Source organism: Aulonocara stuartgranti (genome assembly GCF_965226115.1).
Source record: "Aulonocara stuartgranti genome assembly, chromosome: 22".
NCBI classification, from domain to species: Eukaryota; Metazoa; Chordata; class Actinopteri; order Cichliformes; family Cichlidae; genus Aulonocara; species Aulonocara stuartgranti.
In genome coordinates, this window is record NC_138957.1 from 26,792,692 (window position 1) to 26,810,851 (window position 18,160).

The 18,160-nt window shown below is 38.8% G+C and overlaps 1 protein-coding gene and 1 long non-coding RNA gene across 2 annotated transcripts; one reads left to right on the plus strand and one right to left on the minus strand.

The window, feature by feature from the left end:
- Positions 1-790: 790 nt before the first annotated feature.
- On the minus strand, positions 791-6,122 carry LOC309698271 (mediator of RNA polymerase II transcription subunit 30). The gene is made up of 5 exons (XM_082520605.1): positions 5,922-6,122; positions 5,410-5,655; positions 3,044-3,202; positions 2,785-2,874; positions 791-1,753 (listed from the first exon to the last, which is right to left on the minus strand). The coding sequence occupies exons 2-5, from the start codon at positions 5,641-5,643 to the stop codon at positions 1,658-1,660; spliced, it is 579 nt and encodes a 192-aa protein (XP_082376731.1). The 5' UTR covers positions 5,644-5,655; positions 5,922-6,122; the 3' UTR covers positions 791-1,657.
- On the plus strand, positions 5,669-17,466 carry LOC309698272. The gene is made up of 3 exons (XR_014274041.1): positions 5,669-5,683; positions 13,774-13,930; positions 15,616-17,466. It is a non-coding gene; the product is annotated as an uncharacterized lncRNA (long non-coding RNA).
- Positions 17,467-18,160: the final 694 nt, after the last annotated feature.

Sequence of the window (18,160 nt, forward strand, 5' to 3'; positions counted from 1 at the left end):
CAACAGTTCAGGCCGATGCTGCTGGTAAAACTCCAACTGAGCATCAATTAAACATGGCAGTCCATCTGGATATTACTGCTGTCCATGTCCATCCACAAAGCTCAAATAATCTCAAAAAGGCTTATTTTACATGACAGTGACCTCACTGTACTCAAATAGCCTCTACAGTCACCAGAGCATCTTTGTGATGAGGTGGAACGGGGGATTCAGATCATGAATGGGCCAAAATCTGAGGAATGTTTCCAGCCCATTATTAAATCTATGCCATGAAGAATAAGGGCAGTTTTGAAGGCCAAATGGGGTCGAGCAAAATTTGCTGTGTGATGGATACACTGAAAATGTGTATTGTGGCAGGTACAATTCCACTACAAAGGTAAAGTAAAATTAAATATAGAAAACCCATTTGGGACAGGATGAGTTTCCTTTAAAAATAAATTACTAAAGAGTATTATACTAAGCACAATCACAGGAATCGAAAGTGTGGTTCGATAGCATCCGACATGACTGAGAAAGAGAATGACTGGCTCTTTGTTGTAATGTAGGCAAACTACACAAAAGAGCTGCTGCTGTGTAAAGAAAGATGAATACAGAAGGTTAAGGTCAGAGTGTGCATCATTACAAGTAGGTGGATGTACTTTGATGTACTTATACATCATCTCAATTGTGAGGGAGATCATGCATTCCTACATCCACCCTCAGGGTTGAGACTGACACTATGGAGCTAATACTTCAGTCTGAGTGGGCCCGTCCTGGATTTAGAAGCAGGACTTTAAAATATATATTCAGACCGTTTGTTTCAAAAAAAGAAGTTTATTAAAAAACAAATACCCAGTACACCAACCATTTGTAGTACAGTTTACAAAAATAAATTCACAGGTAAGCAAGTCTCAACACCCTCAGGGCAAACAGGTGTGATGTGTAGCACTCAGGAAGCTAATCTCATTAAGCACATGCACACACTTATGTACAAAGCACCTGAGATACATAGCTGCCAAAGGGCCGATTGGAATTCTGAACCCACAGTGTTTTACAACTGACAGAGCACAAATATGGGCAATTGTTCCTATTGTAAACAAACATATCAGATCAGCTTCTGTGCTTTGTGGAAGAATTACCTGCAATGAATTCAAGTCTGTCTGGTGTCAAGTCAGCACCTGGAGGCAGAACACCATGAATAGGCAGTTTAGGCTTCTTTCTCTTCTGTGCTTTTTGTTACCTGAGGCCATCCAGGTTCCAACTTATTATTTCATCAGTTTGAACAAAAGTCTATAACTTATTTAAGTAGTTACAAAACAGTTGCAGAGCACTTTCCAAATGAAAATTGGGTTATCAGCTGCCTCATACAAAAGAAGAGGATGACTGTTAGAATGTGTGTCAGCTTATCCTGTTTTTGGCTTTGACTTGATACCTTATTCCTGCCTTGTTTATGATTTCCCTCTTATCGGCTCCAATACAACAAACAACACGGGCTCTTAGATGAAAAGGTGCAAGTAAATTATGAGTTTCAGTGATGAAGTGCCAGCTCAGAGTAGGCGGAAGGTCCCATAAATCCTACAGAAGTTCCCTTATTTCACCTGGTCTTTGCCGTCTTAAAGTTCCTTCACCCGCAGAGGAGTGCAGAGCTAAGAAACAAGTGCGCAAGTCTCATTCAGAGCCATCATTTTCTAAGTGTCAGCATAGCATTGATGTCCCACAGAAGGTTCCTCATCTGGTCCATCAGAACCTTCATCTCCTGGTTCTTCTGGCGCAATTTCTGTATAACAACAAGACATTTGGCCATTAGTTAAACTCTGCAGAACACGTGGACTTTAACCATTGCCTGTTACAACCTTATACATATAAGCAATCCGGGAAGGAAATAGCTAATCACATATTAACAAGTGATGCTGACACTGCCTCACACCTGGAGGAAAAATACTTTTCTACTGGTGCTGATGCTAAAGCCAACAGTCCTCTCAGCCTCAGGCAGAATTTTCCAGTGTTTTGCCACTGGCTCCCTGAAGGTATTTTTGTAACCCAACTGAAATATTAGCTCTAACAAAAAACAACACCCTAATTCAGAATGAGTAAATAATGCAGAGTTTTTCAGTTAAAATCCAGATGCTACTTTAGCCTGTGTCAGTACTGCCACCTAGAGGAATTTGAAAGGGACTTTATTCTGCTCATTTCAGCATAGCTAAGTAACACTGTCCCCAATTATTAAAATATATAATAAACTGTGGAACACCAAACAATATATGAGAAATTAATTGATTCATATGTTGAATCCATTTCAAGAAAAGCTGCAGCAATAAGTCAATGAACTGGCATAACGTTTGTTGCCAACCCTTTTTCTTTCTTAGTAGCTAATGATGTTTTCTGCACGTTTAGGATTTCCTGTTTTGTGTCATAAAGTGACGGTAATAGATATCCTGGCTGTTGGTCAGAGAAAACAAGGCACTAAAAGATGTCCCTTTTAGCAGTGGGAAGTTATCAATTTCAAGACCAATTATTATTAATTATTACAGAATTATTTGCAAATCTCACGAACCCATAACAATTCACAATAGTGCAGAAAAAACGTATCAAATGTTTAAACTGGGATAATGCACCATTTAAAAACAAAAGGTAACACTGACTTTGCTGGCACCAACACGTACGTTTTCAACAAGTCTCTAAATCCTGGACTTGAAATTCTGTGTGTACTGCTTTTTTATTTATTTTATTTTAACTTAACCCCCCCAAAAAAAGGCCCCGTCACTGCTGATGGTTTCCCGAGGCGACAAGAACATTACAGAAACCCACCTCTAGGACCTCGTTTCTTTCCTGGATGACAGCAGGACTGCAGGGCTCCACTCTGACAGAAACCAGCTCCTCTCCAGCGTACGGCACAAGCTGAACACACAGCCGAGGTAAATCACGATTAAAATTGCATTTTTTTTTCTCATTATCAAATCAGACATAAAGAAAGAACATAGTTCTACAGTAGTTATATAGTAGTAATTGAAAAAATGTTTGTTTGTTTTTCTTTTTTTGGGGGGGGTCAGCAAAGGTCTTCTCTAACCTCAGCTGGTCCCTCCTTCAGGTCAGAGGTCATTTCCACACAGCGTTCATACAGCAGTCGGAGTTTTTTGAAGAGCAGAGTGAGCTGCCGAAGGTGTTCCTGGAGCTTCCCAAAGCGGTCCTGATACGTTGCCTGGCTCTGAGTCACCCCATTAGGAAGCTGAATCAAAAACACACAATAGATAACATGAAATCATTTCGAATAATTACACTTCTATTTCTAAATACAGCAGTGTAATGCAAATAAAAATGCTGACAGTGTCAGGCAATGTAAATGACTGCATGTACATTGGACATGTAGACAATCATTTTTCAAAACCAAGTAATAGCAATGGCAACACAAAACCATAGTGTTCCTCTTCTTTGAGCTGCACAGGTTTAAAAAAAAAAAAAAAGGGGGGGGGGGGGTCACCTTAATAGGCAAGAACAAGCTTTAGAAGTCAGCACTACACTGAAAAACACAGAGGCGCATTTGGTAACACGGATCAAATGGAGATGGGAGGATGGGTACGAGGGATGCTGACAGGCAAGCCGAGCAGATATGCCAGAAAAGAAGACGGGCCAAATTGAGACTGACAGGAAACAGTGGAACCACTTTAGCCACATAAATACCGCCCACTCAGTTAACAGCCACACATACACCAGAGCTGCTGGTGCAATTTGCTGCACTTAAGCTAAAGAAATAATGCTAATATAACAATAACTGCAATTTTTGGTAGCAGTAAAATATGAGTAACCGTCCGTGCTGCCCATCTAAAACTGCAGACTGGTGACTCAGCAGGTAATTATTGAACTAATCAGTCAGTAAACCTGCAGTCATTTGAATTTTCTGTTAAAATGCCAAATGTACAAAGGTTCCAAGGAAGGGCTCACCAGTACTGTAAGGACCCAAATGTGAGAGGCGCTGTTGTCTGAGAAGTGTGGATTTTAATTGGCTGATGCCCGGATTACACACTTACGGACGAGGGCACGGACAGTTCTGGAGATTATGGCCAAAAGCTTGATCTAATAATAGTTTTACATAGTGTACATTAAGTCCACCAGGGGGAGGTCAAATTGGTGCCCTGATAGTGTCATTGAGGTCACCAAATTGGCATTCACAGAGCCTTGTGTTCACACTCCAATGACCCACTTTTTATTTTAATTGTTGCCAATAGCTAGTTAGTTGGAGCAGTTGTTGTTTTTCTTTTTTTCTTTTTTTAATCTAAGACATTGTTTTTTCTCTTCTATTAGACAATAAATAAACTTAAATAAACGTAATCCTTAATTTAAAAAACAAAACGAATGTTATTTATAAATGGTATGAGGAACCTGAAGCTGCACTTGATTGAGTTTTCAAAAGTCGTTCAGATTAAATAAATATTAAAAACGATCGTTACAGTTGTAGTTTTGGACTTTAAGTCAATATGAGAACTTAACAGGCAGGAGTGCAGAGGTGAGAGCTGGGACAAAGGCTGGTAAAAGGAGACAGCTGGCTGGTATGATAGAGAGAATGAGACCAGGTGGGAAGAAAGCCATGCCTGAGAAATTATAGATATACTCAAATGTGGAAGCGAAGAGTGTGTCATACAGGATTGAAGCTGGAAATCAAATAGGTGATGTTGAATTTGTTCACTACACGTTGGATGTCAGTTAGAAGAAAAAAACCAGAGTAATTTGGATAAGACCGTAAGCACAGTCAGAGTGTAAGAGACTGGCGATAGGAGCAGGCAATAGACATATGGGTGATGGAAATAGATTTGATAAGGACGTATCATATTTCAAGAAGACAGAAGAACACAGGGTGACATATAAGAAATGAGGAAGATGCATACAGGCGGACTACATTTAACCAGAAGGTGCAACCTGAAAGAGACACGAGACTGCAAGGTTAAGATTAAGAGTTTCATTAGGAATGTAATCAGACGGATGGCTCAGATTGAGTCCTAGAGAGGGAAGACTAAGATGGCTGGAAAATGTGCAGATAGGAATAATGGATATACTCGACAAAGATTGCTGAAAATGGAGCTGCTAGGCCAGAGGAAATGAGGAAAAAAGGAGAAGATTCATGAATGTAGTGAAGGGGACATGAAGATGGTTAGTGTGACAGAAGAGGATGTCAGAGAGAGAGATGGAGGCTGTAGTGACCCCTCAGAAGAGCAGCTGAACTGAGAAGATGAATGAGAAACTAACAGTAAGAAATATTAGTCTGCTAATGATACACCCATAAACAAAGCTGAATATGTGAGTGGGCAAGAATATAGGTAAGTGTGTTATACTCATATTACATATAGGTATGCGACAATATCGTTATTTTGATATCAAGTCCCAGACACTAACAACAAGAAAACAGTTCCTGCTGCTAAGCATGAGCCTCGTGTCCCTTACCTGTGTGGCTCGTGTAATCTGGAAGATCTCCATAGTGCGTGTGACAATATCTTGTACAGTCTCCTGTCCGATCCTGCAGAGGAACACCGGGGAGATCTCCCTAAGGGCTCCCTGAGGAGGCATGGGCTGCTGACCTGCACTTGGGGCAGCACCGGGGGGCAGATGAGGAGGCTGCTGCTGCTGCTGTGAGGGCATCCCTGCCATCCCTGGCTTCTGAGGTAAAGAAGCTGCCATATCCACACAAATCTGCGGGGTACGATGGTACAAGACAAAGGTGATGTTCTATTAGCGTAAATATACGTTTTCTCAACACAGCAAGGATGTATGCTCAAATTTAAGCTTATTAGAGAAACTACAGACGTTTCGAGATCATATTTAAGAAAGCAGGAAACTCCTTAAAAATGTACTCTCAATGGAGACGAGGGAGGGAAACTTAACTTACTGGCTAAACATGCTAGCTCAAGCAAATTAAGCTAACTAGTTAGCAACGGGCTGTGCAAAAAGCTACTTACCCAAGTTCAAACCGTCTTTTGGCTGAATGTTGTACAGATGTTTCCCAGATGATGCAGCCTTTGCGAAAAAGGGCCTAGTTATTTATTATTTTAAATAAAGCATGATCACTGGCACCCTTCCATTGATTTCTTTCAGAAAGCACAGCACGTTAATGCGTCACTTCCGGGCATAAAAATGGGATTAATTCTCCCACCGCTAGATGGCGACAGTAGACGCGGATATACCTGAAGGTACTGTAAACATCAGCTGTAAAAGAACAAAACAATTTTAGCTATATACTATATATACTATAGTGTAAAAATATACATTTGTTTTTCATTCGCACTATTAAATATAAAACTGTAAAAAACATAGAGAGAAAAACACATTAAAAGTCATCACTTTTCATCAAATGCCACTAATTTCATCATAGAAAATGTTAGTGTTGGATTGACATTACTCAAGCATGATATTAAAATTAATTCAATTTAATTCTAAAGCACACATTACATGCATATTTTGCATGTAAAATGTAACAAGACCATACACTGGATGTATGTAAAAGGGAAAATTTAAGTATGCAGTAAATACAATTCAGAATCAGAATCAGAATCAGAATGGGTTTATTGCCAGATGTTGAGGTTTACAACATTAGGAAATTGCTGCGGTGCTTCAGTGCAGACAATAAGAATTAAAGTGCTATGTAGAAAGAAAGATATGTGCATGAGATATACATGAGATATATACATGAGAATAAGAATTATGAGTGCTACGTAGAAAGATATATACATGAGTGCAGGTGGTGATCAGTGCCAAACATGAAATGATGCAGTGACACAGCGTAGGGTCATGTGTTAGTGGCGGGGACAATCATGTGGTTATTGTTCATGTGTCCAACAGCAGAGGGGAAGAAACTGTTCTTATGGCGAGAGGTTCTGGTGCGAATGGACCGGAGCCTCCTGCCTGAGGGGAGCAGGTCAAACAGACTGTGTCCAGGGTGAGAAGGGTCAGCTGAGATCCGGGCTGCACGCCGCAGTGTCCTGGAGGTGTACAGGTCCTGCATAGATGGGAGTCTGCAGCCAATCACCTTCTCAGCAGAGCGCACAACACGCTGCAGTCTCTGTTTGTCCCTGATAGTGGCTCCAGCGTACCACACGGTGATGGAGGAGGTGAGGATGGACTCGATGATTGCAGTGTAGAATTGCATCATCGTCCGTGTTGGCAGGTTGAATTTCTTCAGCTGCCTCAGGAAGTACATCCTCTGCTGGGCTTTCTTGATGACGGAGGTGATGGTGGGCTCCCACTTCAGGTCCTGGGTGATGGTGGTACCCAGGAAGCGGAATGAGTCCACAGAGGTGATGGGGGTGTCAGTCAGGATGATGGGGGGGAGTGGGGCTGTGTGCTTCCTGAAGTCCACAATAATCTCCACTGTCTTCTGGGCATTCAGCACCAGGTTGTTGTGGCTGCACCAAGACACCAGACGTTCAACCTCCCTCCTGTAGGCAGACTCGTCCCCGTCCGAGATGAGCCCAATGACGGTGGTGTCGTCTGCAAACTTGATTAGCTTGACAGACTGGTGGGTGGAGGTGCAGCAGTTGGTGTACAGGGAGAAGAGCAGAGGAGAAAGAACACAGCCCTGAGGGGAGCCGGTGCTGATGGTCCGGGAGTCCGAGACATTCTTTCCCAGCCTCACGTGCTGCTTCCTGTCCGTCAGGAAGTCAGTGATCCACCGGCAGATGGGATCAGGCACATTCATCTGGGAAAGCTTGCCTCGGAGATGGTCTGGATGCCCATTCAAAAACAGCAATAATGTAATTTCAATATTATATGATAGCCATCTAGTTATTTATTAGAAAGACAGCTATAAAATGATCATCTATTTATGATAGGGTATATGCAAAGCCTTATTGAACGTGTGGTCATATTGATTTAAATGTCCTATGTATATTACTGTTTTATAGCCGCAAAGAGTCAGCGTGTTAGTAAAGAAGTTTAAACTTCATCCTACTCCTTTTCAAGCATGTAAATTATGTGGTATATACAGATAGTCATTAATATTTTTCCCCTATTAGTTTTTTTCTTCTGTTTGCAATGTTTGTTTGTTTTTTAAAGTATATTTACAGTAAAAAAAAAAACAATCAATTTATGTCTTAATCAAAATAGTCTTTTTTTTTAATTTAATGGAAACTGAAGTCAGTAAATCAAATTGGTGGTTTACAAATTTTCACTCACACTTAAGGTGTGTCAATGATGGTTTCAAGTATTTATTTATTTTTGAATAGTTATATCTACAAGGATTTTATAACTTAAGGAAATAGATAAGTCTTGGTGGCTGGGGATCAGTCTTCCACGGCCCCCGCTCCGGCCTCCAAGGCAGGGTCCCGGTAACCCTATCCCGGGCAGGGTGAACTGTTCCCTTGATGTTCTACTCATAGGCGTCTTCTGTATCTTTCTTTGTCTGGTCCTTCACCCAGGACCCAGCTCTCAATTTACCAGTCGATCTGCATCCCTACCCCCACCTATGGTCATGAGCTGTGGGTAGTTCCTCCGAAGAGTGGCTGGCCTCTCCCCTAGAGATAGGGTGAGAAGTTCCTTCACATCAAAAGGACCCAGTTGAGGTGTTCCGGGCATCTGATAAGGATGCCTCCTGGGCTCCAAAGGGGTGAGGTATTCCAGGCATCTCCCACTGGGAGGAGGCCCCGGGGCAGACCCAAGGCATGCTGGAGAGATTATATCTCTCGGCTGTCCTGGGAACGCCTTGGTGTTCCCCCGGACAAGCTGGAGGAGGTGGCTAGGAAGAGGGAGGTTTGGGCTTCTCTGCTTATGCTGATGGATGGATGGATGGATGGATGGATGGATGGATGGATGGAAGTCAGACTTTTAAGCAGTAGACCTATTTTGTTTGACTCAAGGATAAATGAATTACACGTGTTTGCTTTGCTGTCAAGTCAGACCAATAAAACTGAGGAAAGGACTGGATTTGTCAGTCACATGTGGACCTACTTTCTTTATTTGATGAGTCTGGTTGCGTGACTTTATCCATGGTTTATATAGGATCAAAGGTCGCAGTCAACCTAGCACAACAACAGCAAGTTCAAGGAAGTACAGCTTCCTTCAAGGACTTGGTTTAGACTTTATTCCCTTTGAACAAACATGAGTAAAATGGCCTGATATAGGCTCAGATTAAAAAAAGACGTAGTTTATATATTTGTATTTTATACTAAAATTGACTGATAATAGATCCAATTAACAACACAAATACAGAAAAAACGATTCCATCTACTTTGCAACTTTATTTTGCCTGTATGTTTCTCTTTGTTTTGACGTCACGTCACCATTTCCATCTGTGTTTGATGTACCGTTTCAACTTGAACTTTGTTTGTTCTTAAGGAAATGCAATTTGCATGGAGATCTTAAACACGCAAGGCAGAGATAAGGTACGCAAGGTACTGATAACAATGAATGTTAAATGCATTTTAACGCACAGTGGGCTCAAAAAGCAAGACCACTTGTTTAAATACTACTTTTTTAGCATCAGTTTTGGAATTTATTACATGCATTGTTCAAAGTGATGGCTTCAGCTGAGTCATTTAAATAAAAGACTGAATCTTTGAATAATATAGACATATTATTATACACACGTTTAGTCTGTGGCTCTTTTGCTTTAAGAATATCAGATATAGTTGAGTTGGGAAGTCTGTGCACAACTTGATAACTCATTTAATTCAGTTTAGTGTTATTTATATAGCGCCAAAACACAACAACAGTTGCCTCAAGGCGCTTAACCCATGTTATCACGGATTAATCAGACAATTTTGTAATCTTTGTAAGGCCAAGTAGTCCTTGACAATCAGCACCCTTGGACATTCTTGGTCTTAAAGTAGTTCTTCATCTTGGCACCGTTTAATCGTGCTCCTCAAAGATGGGTGGTGCTTGTTTATGAGGAATTACGTGTCATATTTTCCAGTCAAGAGTACAATTCAAGCTTGTAAAAATAACCTTTTTCCCCAATAACCTCAGAGTTTTAACACTTCTACAATCACTAAAGCAATCAAAGTTTTGATTGGCAGAGCCTTATGAACAAAGATTATTTGCCTCTGAGTCACTCATGTCTGCCTGAGTATCATTTTAACCCCTTGAACAATTGAAAGGATGATTTCCTATAATTTACACAATCCAGTTTACGCAAAGTAGTTTTTTAAAGCTACATTAGCTGTTTAGCTCTATAGTGTTTTCAGTCATTCGGATTAAGACATTTTACATGTTCATATTCATAACGGATTATATTTTAGACCATGTTTCTTAAAATGTGGAAATAGAACATTAACTTTTAGCTGTGTATCTTCACAGTCATACAGCTCATGGAAAAAATTGCTCCCTTTTTTCCCCTCAATCTCTTAAGATCCTAATTTTAGTAACAGTGCCCTCTGAAAGCAAATACTAGCATGCTAACATGCTAAAAGAAACATTAGCATGTAAATACTGCACAGTTGATATGAACGTCGTGATTTTAACATTTAACTAACTCTATATATCTCTCTGCAGCCTTCATTAATAATAATAATAATAATAACTTTATTTATAAAGCGCTTTCAAACAAAGTGCTGTATAACTGTTTAAAACTAAAGAGATAAAAAAAATAAATAAATAAAAAGCGATACATAGCAATACACGTAAAAGACACAATACAAGTTAAAAACAGTAAGAATTTAAAAACTAAAAGCCATAGAATTAAGACTTGTAAGATAAGGTGAACAAATGTGTCTTCAGCTTAGTTTTAAAAACCTCCACGGAGCATGCCTGCCTAACATCTTGAGGGAGGGTGTTCCACAGAAACGGGGCACGAAAAGAAAAAGCACGCTCTCCAATTGTCTTTTTTCTGGCTCTAGGAACCTTTAGAAGGCCAGAGTCCTGAGATTGGAGAGCACGGGATGGAACGTAAAGATGTAAAAGGTCGGAGAGGTATGAAGGTGCCAGTCCGTTTAAAGCCTTGTAGATGAGCAGCAGGACCTTAAAATCTGCTCGAACCTGACAAGGTAGCCAATGCAGAGATCTCAGAACAGGGCTAATGTGCTCAAATTTCCCAGTTCTTGTTAAAATGTGAGCAGCTGCATTTTGCACCATTGTTCAGTGTTGTTTAGTTTGTAGACAGTATGAAATTTTTATATATATATATATATATATATATATATATATATATATGTGTGTGTGTGTGTGTGTGTATATATATATATATATAACAATTCTGTAACTGTAACTTCGGTCGTTGCTGTGCTTTTTTTGGAAGTCGAATTTCCCAGAGGAACCCACCCGAGGGATTAATAAAGTTCTATCTTACCTTATCTTATCTTATCTTAAATTTAGTAAGCAGTATTTATTTACAGATTTGTCTTTTATTGCTCAAACATCTGATCCTGTGGGAAAAAAGGTTTCAAATGACAATGTAGTTCTCTAAAAAGCGAATTACACCCCATGAGCCAATAGCTTCTAGAACCACCTTTAGCAGGAGTGAAATAATTGTTTTCTGTATGACCTTATTAGTTTCTCACATTGTTGTGAAGGAATTTTGGCCTATTTTTCTCTACCCTATTGCCTCAGTCGATTGGTGTTTGCAGACATTCATATATACACCGCTTTCTTAAGGTCCTGTAACAGCAATTCAGTTGGGTTGAGCTCTGCACTTTGACTGGTCCATTGCAAACCTCCGATGCTACGCTGTATCTGTAGCCACTGTGCCGATGAACTATTCTATAAGAAATATTTGGTGCTAAAATTCATAAGGAAAATGTGTACTACATTAATAAAATCCCACTCTATTCTACATGGAAACATGTAAGAGTGTCACTTGCGATATTTGTGCTATATTGTGTCCTGGGACATTTGGTTATCGGAACTTTCCTGTACCAGGAAATATGCAGTGCTGTGATAAACCAGCTGATAACGTGCTACAAAAGGTTACTTGTGATCTCATACCTACCAGAATCATTTGTTACAGGAACAAGTTTGCTTCCTCTCTGTTGTTGTAATAATACGGTGGTAGGAGAGAAATGAAGTTATGTGTGTTGTTATTTAAAATGTTTTGTAGTTTTAGGTTTGTATTCGACTTCCCCCACAGGATACATATGCTTTCGTTAATCAACTATAAAACACCCAGTATGCACCTGTTACATACTCACATATTAAATATTTGTGCAATCAGTCTTAAAATTTAAAGGGACAATACACCTCAAATAAAAAATGACAGATTTTTCCACTTGGACTATAGTGCCATCCGTTTGGCTTGTTTTGGTGTGTATAGCCATGTGTCGGGACATTAAAATAGAAATAGAATTAAAATAGACTTGAAATCCTCAGCACTAGTGTCTGTTTTTCCAGAAATTATGACCTGGCTATTTAAGAAACAACAACAACGTATTTCTGCAGATAGAGTCACGTATCTACCTGTGAGAAGAACCTGATACATGTTAATATGTGACAAGATGCAAACGATTATGGCACCCTTTCCTCTCAGCATTCAACCTTGTGCATCTAATTCTTGGTTTTTTTTTAAGTAATTAAAACTGTATTCTGTTGCAATGATTCCACCCTTGAAAAAGAACTATTCGAAGAAATAATTAAAATCATCATGTCATATATGCCAGTGAAGAAAGTATGTAAACTTTTGACCATAGCTGAACGTTGTTTTTGCAATGGAAAACGGGTACAAAAACAAGTACAACAGAAAAGTAACAGTACTTCTCTTTTTTTCCACAATGGTTTGGTCACATTCGATTTTTTTTGGAAGTTGATAGGGTTCCTCAAATATTTGTAAAACCTTATATCAGAAATTAAATATCACAGGTTCACATTCCTTTCTGTTTGCATCAGTTATTCCAAGAGTTCAACAAGACAAGGTGAAATCGAATGTGAGTAATTTACCATTTTAAAAAAATCAATACAAAATGTGAAGGTTTGTAAAGTAGAATTCTTGTGTTATCAAAATAACTACAGAGGGCTGGTTAGCTTTCCACTTTCATTTTCCCTTGAATGACCTTGTTGCTTCACAGTTTTTCTCTGTTGACTTACCCTCGGGTTTATTCCTGCCTTATCTGACCTTGCCTGAAAGTTAAATATAAAGAGGAGACAGATTTCATAAAAATGTAAGACCAAGGTTGTAAATCTAGAAATGTAATATGAATAAAAAGAGATGAGAACCGAGAACTGTGTTGTTAGTTAGAATACTTCCGAACATGCAAGGTCAAATTCAACAAAACCAGCTGTTATTTTAAGAAGTGGCAAATAGCAGTCTCTAGCAAGTCTCAAGATGCCCTTTTCCTTCTAACTTCACACAAGTCCTCATGTGATCCATCCTTAGTAATATAAAACAAATACAACTGCTACAAAAAAAACAAACTTTTTTGTACCATAACTAAGCCCTGCAAATTTTGTGATACAGGTTTATTCTTTCATGAAAATTTTTTTTTTACACAGTGAGTATAGCCAAAACTGTACCCAAAACACCCAACCTATTAGCATAACTTTTCACAAAATACATGGACACATGGTAGCATAATATCTCCTGTAATATGACACTACTGAGAAAGTGGGGGTCAGAACAATGTGTTTCCGCATCCTCCAGCATCATTTCAGCAGGTTCAGAGTTGTATCAGGAAGCAGTCACCGTGTTATAAAAAAACCCCAAAAACAAATATTAACCTTAGCTTTAGGAGAAGCATATGATTCTACTTTTAACAAAGTGCAGTGGAAGCAGTTTTCCCTCACATTGTTACTCTTTTTTACACACGAAACACATTTAATTTCCTGTCATATAGGGCATTATGAAAGTGCACCAGAGTATATAACAGGGCATGGGTTTTTTTTCTCTGTTATCAGCATCAGTACTACTGGGAGTTGTCAGGTATAAAAGGTGAGCCAGAAAGGTGTGAGCAGCCATAAAGTACAAAGAGAATTTACCAAGAAGACCAAGATGAAGATAACCGGGACAGTTCTCCTATGTGTCTGTTTGACCTTTATGTTTTTGGGCATAGAGGTAAGAGGCATTTTCACTTAATTTACCAAAGTTGCATTTATTTAAAAAAGAAAAAGAAGCCAGTTCAGGTCACCATGCTTTTACTAATGGCAAGCAACACAATCATTTGTTTTTCTAGCTTAAGTGTAGTTGGATTCAAATCAGAGGTAAATTAAATCAAAAGTCAATGCAAATGCAGGGAAAGAGAAGAAAACAAAAGGATACAAAACCAAAACCTTTTGACTGTATTTCGTTTTGTACATGTTTGAGGATGTAGAATTGAATCACCTCATCATTCTCAGCACATAGGCACTGTAAGTGTAAACAGTGACATTTTCTTAGATTGTGATTTAAAATTATTATTGAAATTAGTGTGAATCAGTGCATCAGTGAACAAGAACTGTATTAACAGCTCCTTCATTTCTAGGATTCTGTGAAACTGAATATATCCATACTTTACTTACTTAATTTTAAGATAAGATAAGATAAAACTTTATTAATCCCTCAGGTGGGTTCCTCTGGTAAATTCGGTTTCCAAAAGCACAGCACCGACAGAAGTTACAGAGTTACAGAATATTTTATATATATATATATATGTATATATATATATATATATATATATATATATATATATATATATATATATATATATATATACACACACATATATAAATACAGAGACATATATAAATAAAATATACGAAGGGGATAAATAGAATAAATAGGAATAAAAATAAAAATACAAGGAATACTTGCACATTTCAAGTATTGCGGTCTATTGCACCATTGACTATTAACAAAAATATTGCACAAAAGGTATTGCACAGTGAAGTGAAGAGGCACTACAGCTTAGTTGTTCCCCCCTCCTTTGTCCTCCTGTTTTTGTTCTCAATAATACGTTCTTCTTCTGTGTCAGCATTCAAATTTAAGTAAACTAAGTATGACTTATCAGATGTTACATAAAGCATAGGTCTGAACTACAAGTGGACAGAACAAAGAAGCAGGACTCAGGTTTAGGCCATCAGAGTACATGACAATCAGGCCCTGCAGCCCTGCCTATCACAGCGGTATGCAAAGTGCAGTTAATGCTTTCATGCTTCGCGTACTGTTGAAGCAATGTGTACCGAACTTTTGCATGCTTGTGCGTACAGAGGATTTTCCACTGAAACAGAGACACATCTGTAAGCTTTATTTATTCCACGAAGTTTGACACAGAGTGGAAATGCAGACAGAAGAACATGGAAATTGAATTTAGAGTAGTGATAAGTATTACAAATAAATGGTAAATGGCCTGTATTTGTATTGCGCTTTACTAATCCCTAAGGACCCCAAAGCGCTTTACACATCCAGTCATCCACCCATTCACACACATTCACACACTGGTGATGGCAAGCTACATTGTAGCCACAGCCACCCTGGGACGCACTGACAGAGGCGAATAAGTACATGATATCAATATCAAATCAGTTTATCAACATATATGATATAAATTAGAATGCCTCATGTTATCTCCTTTGTCATTTTTTAATTAGATCTACTTTACAGTAGCAATTTGTTCCACATGAATTGCTGACATTGACGTCTGTAATTTATTTAAAATAGCTAAAACACTGTTGCTGGATAGATATGAGCATATGGCTCTGCAACAGTCTACATGAATATTTAGATATATCTTTTACACCGTGAACTTTTATTTTCTCTTACAGGGCCAAGGCACCACAGATGTCACAACTCCAGCAGTGACCAATAACAGCACTACGAGTAATAGCACTCAGCCTGCAGCAACCACACCTCAATGGAACGCCACTGTTTCCTACACGACAAACACCACCCATGCCCAAACTCCTAAAACCACAAGAATACCATCTGACACCACCTCCCACTCTACAGATAATGTCACTTCATCACAGGGGTCCTCCGTGTCCCCTGGGGCTACTCAAAACCCTGGAACCCCAGCATCCACCACACAGAATTCCACAGGGACTACCAGCAAAAATTTTACCACAATCTCATCTACAACGACAAAAGGAGGATCTGCTCCTTTGTTTGGGTTCTGCAGTCAGCTGCTGGTGTTTGCTGTCACTATTCTGATCTGCTGTGCTTTGGAATGAATGTATGAAAGTATAGAATCTGCATTTAAATCCTTAAATGCTGTGGAAACATATTACATTATTATTACAGCCTCGTATTAAATGGCTGCTTCTTTAAGGCTGTGATGTGCTCTGTTTGCACTGAGTCTTTCTCTGCTTTTACACAAATATCCATAAGTTATGTATGACACTGTGCTTCAAATGTTAATGCTATGTTTCATTCATAAATACTAAAAGGGAATAAAGGAAACCAATGTTTTTTGGCAAATAAAGTAAAATGGTGATCTTTTGCGGAGGCTGAAGAGTTAATTGTACTGAACACTTCAGCCAACCTCGGGTTTGTTTTAGCTGAAGGAAACGGCAGTGGTGCACCCACAGCTCCATTTGCATGTTGGCTTAACACTAAAAAAGCTAGGCAACATCACATTTGAATTCATGCTGTTTGTACAGTAGCATCTTTGTTTCTCTCATGCCAACATGTATTTATGCATCTTATTATACGTATATTATTATATTATTTGGGGAAAAATTTAACTACTTCAACTAGAAACTATGCAGATCAACATCTAGCAAAAACAAACCAAAATCTAACAAGACCAAGTCACAAAATGTTCTGGTGGAGTATTTGCAAATTAAAAATAATAATACCATTTACAGTTTTATATATATGTATATATAATTATGCTAATACTAGTTCTAGTCGCACCATATAACTCATATAAGATATGATATTGAAATTTTGCATAAAGTATAGATTTTTATGTCTGTAAGCCAATCAATATCTCAACCTCCCATTCAGCTTTTGATATAGCTGCAATTGCCATTTATCCATTTTAACAATAAAGATCCATTTTCTTTATGTCTTAAAACAACCTGTCCTTCACCCCGTACCCTTTCATCCACCTTTCCTGTTTTCATGCTATTACCTCTTGGTCTGACCTGCTCCCTCCCCCCTCAAGTCATGTTTCATCATCTTGTCCTCATCAACCCCATCTCCATGACTCATTCCTTGCACCCTTCACCTCTCCTTCACCATATACCCTTCATTGTATTGCATTCCATGTTTCTATAACCTTTCCCAGATTGTTGGCTAGGAGTAGGTCTCTCACAACACAGGATGCATGCCTTGTACTGCTCTGCTGATGAAAAAGTTGTGAAGTGTTTGTATAACTGCAAGCTTAAAAGATGAGAATACATAAGCAAATATCTTGGTTTATAACTGGTTAATGACATCTGTTGCCTCGTTGGACAATTCCTCTTTGATCTGGAATAAAGAATAAATCCAGTCTGCGTTTGACATGGTATTTAAAGTTAATTTTCTAAGGAAGACTTTTCTTCTGGGACGTCTGTGTCATAGTATGTTTGGGGGTTTTCTGTAAATGTAACCACTTCCAACCTTTGTCTATTAGTATCCAAAGCTATATATAGTAGTACCTGGTAGAGGACCCGAGCTTGAAGGATAAACCGCCCGCAGGGGCGTGCTGGGTGGTGTTTTTATATATATATATATATATATATATATATATATATATCACGGTTCGATATTTTTTCGATACAAAAAAAAATGTTCATGCCTTTTTAATTTGTCATTATATATTATATTATTATAAATATATATTTTAACTCAAAAGTACAGTTTTTAAATTTAATGTTGCTGAAACAACAAAATAATAAAAAAAAATAAATCTGATTTAGAAATCACTTTGGAAAAGAGAGTTTATTACAGAGAAATGGCTCTTTCCAAAATAAAAGCTATACTATACGCTTCTTCTGGGGTATATTCTCAGCAGCATATTAAACATACCAGGTCCCCATAAGGAGAATCATGTGTTAACGGCTGTCTAAAAGTTTGTAGCATGCGTGCTTGTTGTTTTTGTCTGCTTCCACTTGTCTTTGCACTAGGATGATGTCAGTGTGAATGTGCAGTCATCTTCGTTGTGTTCCCACTAGTGCTGTCAGCGTTAATCTCGTTAAAATGACATTAACGCCACAACGCGGCAAATCTCCATTAATGAGTTACCACGGATCGCCCCATGCGTGGGGCTGGACGGCGTCAACACCTTAACAAGCTAACTGCGCTAACACACTAGTTCCCACCAATTGAGCATTGCGTGGCACATCCGACATACTGTTTTACTTTTGTCCATGGCGCGCTTACCAT